Source organism: Oryctolagus cuniculus, chromosome 11 (assembly GCF_964237555.1).
Source record: "Oryctolagus cuniculus chromosome 11, mOryCun1.1, whole genome shotgun sequence".
Classification (NCBI taxonomy): domain Eukaryota; kingdom Metazoa; phylum Chordata; class Mammalia; order Lagomorpha; family Leporidae; genus Oryctolagus; species Oryctolagus cuniculus.
Genome location: NC_091442.1, coordinates 119,638,897 through 119,647,085, shown reverse-complemented (window position 1 = coordinate 119,647,085; position 8,189 = coordinate 119,638,897). Strand labels below are relative to the sequence as shown.

The following is an 8,189-nucleotide window of genomic DNA, read 5'->3' as shown; positions in this document are numbered from 1 at the left end:
CGCGGGGGACGAGGCTGGGACTCCTGCCCGTGTGCAGCGTGGCTCTGGCCCGGGCAGGCACCTGTGGACAGAAGCCGGCCGCCCAGGAGCCACCGCTGACGGGAACGTGCAGGACTCGGTACTGTGCACGCGTCACGGGCCGGGCGGGTGCAGACGGACACCCGCAGCAGACGGCACCCCGGGGCCACCGCAGCACCGCTTCCCCCAGATGGGGCCCGGCAGGCCGGAGTCACCCGGCCGCCTTGCGGGGAATCCACCTCGCAGGCGCAGGCACTGCAGGGGAGACCCCTTTTTAATTCCTTTTTTAAAGCGACAACGCCCCCGAAAGAGCCCCACCAACAGCCAATCAGAGACCGGATAACCAAACAGCAGCCACAGCCCCGGCGGATTGGCAGCTGGGGCGGGTGGCCTGGCAGCTGCCGGGCGGTGACGTCACTTCCGGGGCGGGGCCGGGCCGCGCGGCGGTCTCCATGGCAACCAGCGGGCCCGGCGCTAGGCCCGCCCGCCGCCGCCGCGCCGGCCCCGCCCGCACAAAGGCCGCGCCGTGACCCGCCCTGCCGCGGGCGCTGCACCTGCCGGAGCCGCCATCGCCGCCGCCGCCTGGGCCGCGCTGACCGGGACGCCTCCGCGGTGACTCCTCGGCCCGCCCGGCGGACGGAGCCCCGGGGAGCCCAGGTACGCGCGCCCGCCGCCCCCCGCCGCGCAGGTGCAGCCCCTTTGTCCTCCCCGGGGGTGGGGTGGGGGAGGGGGCTCCGGGGGGCCCAGCGCGGCCGCGCCGCCCACGCACCTCTTACAAACAACTCCATTTTCTTGCTCCTCCAGGGCCCGGCCGCCGAGGCCGCGTGAGAGGCGTGGGCAGCAGCCGCACCTGCGCCCGGGGCCCGGGCCCGGCGTCGCCCCCGGCCTCCCCGGCCGCCCCGTCCGGGGCGCGGGGCCTGGCCCCCCCGGTCGGCATGGTGCAGCCGCAGGCCGCCAAGGCCGGAGGCACGGCCGCCGCCGCCGCCGCCAGCGCCCCGATGGACGACGTGATCGACACCCTGACCTCGCTGCGCCTCACGAACTCGGCGCTGAGGCGCGAGGCGTCCACGCTGCGGGCCGAGAAGGCCAACCTCACCCACATGCTGGAGAGCGTGATGGCCGAGCTGACGCTGCTGCGCACGCGGGCGCACATCCCCGGCGCGCTGCAGATCACGCCGCCCGTGTCCGCCATGGCCTCGGGCGGCTCGAGGCCGCTGACCACGCCGCCCACCTCCCTGCCCGAGCCCTTCTCCGGGGACCCGGGCCAGCTGGCCGGCTTCCTGATGCAGATGGACAGGTTCATGATCTTCCAGGCCTCTCGCTTCCCGGGCGAGGCGGAGCGCGTGGCCTTTCTCGTGTCGCGGCTGACCGGCGAGGCCGAGAAGTGGGCCATCCCGCACATGCAGCCCGACAGCCCGCTGCGGAACAACTACCAGGGCTTCCTGGCCGAGCTGCGCAGAACCTACAAGTCCCCGCTGCGCCACGCGCGGCGCGCGCAGATCCGCAAGACCTCGGCCTCCAACCGGGCGGTGCGCGAGCGGCAGGTGCTGTGCCGCCAGCTGGCCGCCGCCGGCACAGGGCCCTGCCCGGTGCACCCAGCGTCCGGCGGGGCCGGCCCGGCGCCCGCGCTGCCCTCGCGAGCGCGGAACCTTTAAGCGCTCGCGTGTTCTGCTGCGCGGAGGAACTGTGCGTTCTGCAGTCCTGCCCGCGCCCGCGCCCACGCCCACGCCCACGCGTGAAGCTGCCCCCTCCGCCTCTCCAGGCCCAGCCGGCTGCGACTCCGAGTGCATGCTCCCCCGCCGCTCGCGACCCCCGCCGCATCCCGGCTGCCCCTCTGCCACTCGCGAGCCTCACTCAGCACGGGGGCCACCGTTGCCCGCGTCGCTGAGTTCCTGCTGATGAGCTCTGGACCTGGAACAGGGGTCTCGTGCCCCCCACTCCCCTCCGCGGGTGGTGACACCCTGCAGGAGGGTGCCTCTGGCATTCCTGGGGGCAGGCCTTGCCTCGGCCGGTGATCTGCTGCCTGGTTTGCCTGTGGCTGCACAGGGAAGGACCTGCTGGGCAGTGGATGGGAGACGCCCCCTCGGCTGAGCGCTGGCCCAGGGCGGGCAGCAGCCCTGCGTCCCCAGCGGTGTCCGGTCCCTCGTGGTGAGCCTTGCCGGGCTTGATGCCCCTGCCCGCCTGCGTTCAGGTGCCCTGTGGCCTCTCTCCGAGCCCCCGCGCCCCCTCCAGGTCTGCAGTGGCCTGCTGACTGATCCCGTGCCCAGCCGCTGTCCAAGGGAGGGGTAGACGGCCTCTGAGCTGGAGGCAGGGGCGTGTCTGCCTCTGGTGGCCGCAGCCGGGGCCGTGGTGGTGTTTGTGGAGGTGCGGAGCTGCGACGGCCCCGACCTGGTGGAGCGATGGTGCGGAGCCGGCACGCGTGTCTTGGACCCGAGGGACGGAACTGCACCACCTGGAGCGGACGGCCAAGAGGTCACTGCCTGGGACTTGCGGCCCGGTGGACTGGTGCCCCCGCTGTGTCTCAATGCCAGATGGCCCACCGAGGTGGAACATGGTGGTTTGCCCTGGGCTGGCCTGCACCGGTGTGGGTGGTCACGCCGGGCCAAGGAAGGACCCTGTGCGGCCTGTGTGCGGGGATCCCGGAGCTTGGCTCCCGCGGCTCCTGCGGCTTGCTGGGGAGGTGACTGCGACTGAAACGGGCGGGGACACTCGTGGCTGCCGGGGCCCATGGCCACTGTCGCATGCTCCTCGTAAACTCTCAGCTCGGCCGCCCGGTTGAAGAGCCGCCTGGAGACGGGTCTGGGTTCCCCTGGACTTGACCGAGGCCGTTTAGGTGGGGCCGCGGTGCTCACTAAGCAGGAGTGGGGGTGCAAGCCCCCTTCCCTGTGCTCAGCTCTGTCTCCAGCAGCCGTACTGTAAAATTTGCACCTGCCCAGCAGAGAGGCTCCGGGGGAAGGGGTACAGTGGCACCTGGGGCAGGGGAGAAGACCCCTGGTGGGTTTCCACGGGGCCCTGCCTAGCCGGGGGTGGGGGGGGGGACCGCCTCCTGGAAGCGGAGCAGGTACTCAGCCCCGGTGATGGGTGCCGTGCTGGGGGGTGCTGCTCGCACTGGCGCCACAGCCATGGTCACGTGGGCGGGGCTGGCCACTGCAGCCCGAGCCGCTGTCCTGCGTGCACTTGCGGTGGACTTCGACCTTCCTGATGGCTCCTTGTGCCTTTGGGACCTGGAGCAGATGAGAGAAGGTCAAGGAGTGGCTTTCCCATGGGCCCCGGGTGGGGCTCAGGCTCGGGGAGCTGGCGGAGACCCCTGTGGGAGACCCCTCAGGCCTGAGCCCAGGAAGATGGCTGAGAGGGGCGCCAGGCTGAAGCCGGGCGGGGGAAGGCAGAGGCTTTGGCGCTGCAACTCTGAGAGCAGGTGTTGACGTATGAAAGGGACAGGCAGCGGTGGTGCGCAGGCGTGAGGAGGGACGTGCATCCGTTCCCGTGCCCACGTGGTGCCCTGGCTGGTAACCCACCCCCTCCATCTTCTGTGGACAACTGCAGGGGCTTCGGTGTAGGAGCAGCACCCTGTCCCCTGGGACTGTGGCCTTGGCGTTCGTGTTTCCTGTTGAAGCCCCTCCGTGGCTCCCGGGAAGCAGGGAGGATCCGTTTCCTTGGCCACGGAGCTGCCACTGGCCGAGCAGGGCCCTGGCGGCCGGAAGGGAAGTGGGGGAGCTGGGCACGTGCCAAGGTCTCCTTGGGGAGGGGTCCTTGCAGCTGAGCTCCCGGCTGTGTGGGTCGCGCAGGTGGAGGGGGTTTGAGAGAACGGCCTAGGCGGGGCCCCTGGGGAAGGCAGCGAGAGCCGGTGCTGTGGCCAAGGGGCAGTTTCCTGTGAGGGTGGGCTGGGCGCAGGGCGCTCCGCCGGGCGTGGGCGTGGGCCTGTCCGTGTCTCAGGACCTAGCCCGGGGTCATGTGGCGGTCAGCACCACACGGACGTGGATGAGGAGGGAGGGGACGGTGCTCCTCACTGCCATAGCTCTAGCGCCTTGCAGCGAGCCAAGTACCGTGGGACGCCGGTGCCTCCTGCAGGCCTCTCACCCCCTGGCCATGGCTTCTTTGCATTTGGTTTTTCCCCGGTTCTGCTACAGTACAATTTTGCGTAGCTGCACTGACCACATGTTCGGCCCTCACCCATGTCCCTAGCCGGCTTTACTCCGAGTTGGCTGCACTCTCCCAGCAGGCGGGTGGAAGCCGTGGCCCCAGCGTCAGCGGACGTCCTGGGGCGGCCCCCGGAGGGGCCTCCTGAGTGAAAGTCGTGGAAACCTTGCAGGCTCTGATTCCCCGTCGGCACAGAGGCTTCCGCTTAGCGGAGCTATTGGCGTTCCTGCGCGCTGCCACCAGCCGGAAGGGCGTGCCCATCTCGCCAGTACTGGCCCTTGGCGCCAGGCTGACCTTTTGCTGTCTTGATCCTGAGAACATAGGCTTGTGTTTGCGTTTCTTTGATTTCTAGCACAGTTGAGCATCGTTCTCGTTAAACGGCTGTGTCTCCTCTCTCGTGGGTTGTCACTGTCCTTGGCTCTGCCTAACGGGGTCTGATAACGGTTGTATGGGCTCGATACCTATTAAAGATATTAACCTGGTGTGTGTCGTTTGCCGCAGCTGGCTGTGCGATGGCTTCGCCCACTCAGCACCACGCCCACTAGACCGACACGGGACAGGCAGGTGCAGTCCGTCCGTCAGCACCTGTGACAGCGCCTGGCGCGTGGTTTGGCACTGAGTGTGCCGGTTGTTGGGGTCCCGGGGGGGTGGGGGTCTCCGGATTCTTGCGTTGGAAATCACTGAGGACCCCAGAGAGCTTTTGCTCGGTTGGTCTGTCAGTCCCCATCATCCGCCATGAACTGCATATTGCTACAAAGTGTTTTCCAAAGCAACAGGTTAGAAGAGTGACATTGTTTTCTGTTTGCAACTGTCCTCGGCCTCACAGCAGCTGCAGCCCGCAGCCTGCTCCCGGAGTTCGTCTGTGCAAGGGCACCTGGTGCGCGGCGGGGCCGGAAGCAGCACGCCAGCCTCGCAGAGCCTGCTCTGCGGTGTCTCCACTGCTTTCAGCCTCGGGTCTCCGCGTCCCCTGATGCGGCCACTTCCGGGATTAATTTGGCACACGGACTCCAGCGGGCGTTCAGAGGTTTAAACGGATACCCAGCAATGGTAAATCCTCCTCCATGGGCCCGCTCTCCCCGTCTCCCACGGGCCTCGTGTGTGCCAGGTCGGCTCTTCTCCCGCCCATGCGTTGGTTTTGCCGGCTTCTCCCTGTGTGGACGGATTAGGCTTTGAGCTTTTGTATTTGTGCCTGGCAGGGCCCCTCCCCCCTCCAGATCTTCACTGTTCTCACCAGACAATCGCTAACAGATTCAGGAGTCTTCCAGAGTAGGGTAGCAGGTGCAGGGCCTGGAGAGGAATTCTGCCCTGGGCTGGGCGGCTCCGTCTCCCAGGCAACAGGGGGCCTGGCCCCGCCCTCTGGCTGGTGCCTGCCTGGGAAGAGAAACCAAAACCTGCCCAGCTGGCCTGGCCAGTGCCCACCGCCATGGAAACATCTAGAACGGTGCATTGTGCCCTCCTGTGATTGGTCCTTCGAGGCTGACAAGAGCCTGCCTGCCCCACCCCCGTTTTGCCCACGGAGGCCCAGCCCACTGTCTGGCCTGGTGTGAGGATCCTGGTTGGACCTGGGCCTCCGTCCTCGCCGACTCTGAGACTCAGCTGTGCCTGCCCCGCCGGCTCTGAGGACGTCCGGCAGAGGCCGCACCGCCGCCGGCCCACACCTGCTCCCCAGGCCCCGACGCTTCTCCCTTCTGCCCGGTTCCGTTCCGCCGCCCCAGCCCTCCCGGGCCGGGTCCAGCCTGCCTTGCTCTCCCGATGCCACTCCTCCTAGGACCCTCCCTGGGCGAGGAGACGCCCGGGGCCCGGCCCTGCTCGTGCCCACCTGCCCGGCCTGGGCTTGTGAGTCGCTGCCCTGTCGTTTTCTGAACTCGTGTTCTTTCCTTGGAGTTAATTGTTTTTTATTTTATTTGAAAGGCAGAGTTTATGGGGGTGGAGGTGGGGGTGGATGATCTTCCATCCCCTGGTTCACTCCCCAGATGGCTGCAATGGCCAGACTAGGCCAACCTGAAGCCAGGAGCTTCTTCCGGGTCTCCCACGCGGGTGCAGGGGCCCAAGGACCTGGGCCATCTTCCACTGCTTTCCCAGGTCATAGCAGAGAGCTGGATCGGAAGTGGAGCGGCTGGGACTTGAACTGGTGCCCATATGGGATGCTGGCACTGCAGACAGCGGCTTAGCCCTCTGCACCACAGCGCCAGCCCCGTGACCTCATGTCCCACTCTGCCCCCCCCCCCCCTCCTCAGAGGCAGAGCTGGCGTCGGGTCCGTCAGCATCCCCGGCGTCCAAGCCCAGGCCGGCAGAGGGGCAGCTCTGTGTCTGGTGGTTGACCGAGGACAGCACAGCAGGCACTGCCCGCAGGTGTGGCCCCTCTGGCTCCCTCAGCAAACCTCGGCCCCGGGGGCGCCTGGGGAGGGTGGCCTTAGCATCCGGCCCCATGGGGATTTCTGCTCAGACCCTCCTGATGCTGCCGTCCGTGGGACTTCCCAGGCCGGGGAGTCAGAGCTGACGGACGGCGCCCACCCCTGCCCCTGCCCCTGCCCCCAGCTTTGGTGGGAGGACCCTGGCTAGGGCCTGTGACAGTGGCGTGGTGCTGGCGAGTGTGTGTGTCCCCTCACCGCCCCCACAGTGGATCAGCCCACTCCGCGGATGAGCCTAGGACCCAGCGTGGGCCGGGTTGGGTGGTGTGACCCTGGTACACAGAGCAAAGATGGGTGCAGCACCACACACATCACCCATGTATGTCCAAGAGCAGGTAAAATACGGAAACCAGAAGTGGGGACGCCTCCCCCAGACGGGAACGAAGGCAGCAAGCAGGCTCCAGGCACTGTCTGCCCGGGACAGGACGCTGTCCGAGCTCTGGCCTGGGTCTGTGGCCAGGAGTGGCCCACCTGTGGCATGGGGCCTACGCTGGGCACAGGATCCCCATGGTGGGGTGTGCATGGCCAGCCCCGAGGGGCAGAGAGCGCATGAGCTGAGCCCCAGGTCTAGGCCTGGCTGATCCCATGCACCCCAGAGAACCAGGGGGGACGGCCGGAGAGCCTGGCGAGAAGACCCCCCAGGAGACAGCATCAGCGACAGAGCGTGGAGGACAAAACGGCAGCCAGGCGGCACCTGTCGAACACCGACTGATTTATTTGGATTACCAGGTAATATATACACGTTAATACTTTTAATAATGTAGGCCATGCAAGTGGTAAACGTCACCTGCACTCCAGTTAATGCACACAGGTACACCCGTGCGCATACTCGCGACCGTTCTTACCAACTTGCGTCATTCAGGATTAAAGTTACGTTACGATTTTTACTAGAAATTAACTAATCCTGCAAACTTCTTTAAGAAGGAAAACGGGCCGGCGCCGCGGCTCACTAGGCTAATCCTCTGCCTAGCGGCGCCGGCACACCGGGTTCTAGTCCCGGTCGGGGCGCCGGATTCTGTCCCGGTTGCCCCTCTTCCAGGCCAGCCCTCTGCTGTGGCCAGGGAGTGCAGTGGAGGATGGCCCAGGTGCTTGGGCCCTGCACCCCACGGGAGACCAGGAAAAGCACCTGGCTCCTGGCTCCTGCCATTGGATCAGCACGGTGCGCCGGCCGCAGCGCGCTGACCGCGGCGGCCATTGGAGGGTGAACCAACGGCAAAGGAAGACCTTTCTCTCTGTCTCTCTCACTGTCCACTCTGCCTGTCAAAAAAAAAAAAAAAAAAAAAAAAAAAAAAGAAGGAAAACGGGCATCTTTGCCCTCTGGGGACCGGGCGTCACTCCGTTCTCCCTAACGCTGGTTGACTTCCCGTGGGAGGCTCACAGCTTCGTGCGCACTGGGTTGCCCTTGAATGAAAGGTTGTGCCCAGGAAGGCTTCCTCCTGTCGCAAATGGCTACGCTCAGACGCGCCTGCTTGACGTTCAGGCGTGGCCATCCTGCGAACCCGTGCTGTGCACAGATGTTTAGGTTTCAGCACCAAGCTCATCCATCCACAGCCTCGCAGGGGGCGGCGCCCAGGGGGGTGCTTCCTGCTGAGCCCACGTGCCCTTCCGCCCCCGCCCCGGGAG

General features: G+C 66.8%; 1 protein-coding gene across 1 annotated transcript; it reads left to right on the top strand.

The window, feature by feature from the left end:
- The first annotated feature begins 489 nt into the window (after positions 1-489).
- On the top strand, positions 490-4,637 carry RTL6 (retrotransposon Gag like 6). Its single transcript, XM_070051518.1, has 2 exons — positions 490-675; positions 823-4,637. The coding sequence occupies exon 2, from the start codon at positions 954-956 to the stop codon at positions 1,671-1,673; it is 720 nt and encodes a 239-aa protein (XP_069907619.1). The 5' UTR covers positions 490-675; positions 823-953; the 3' UTR covers positions 1,674-4,637.
- The last annotated feature ends 3,552 nt before the right edge of the window (positions 4,638-8,189 follow it).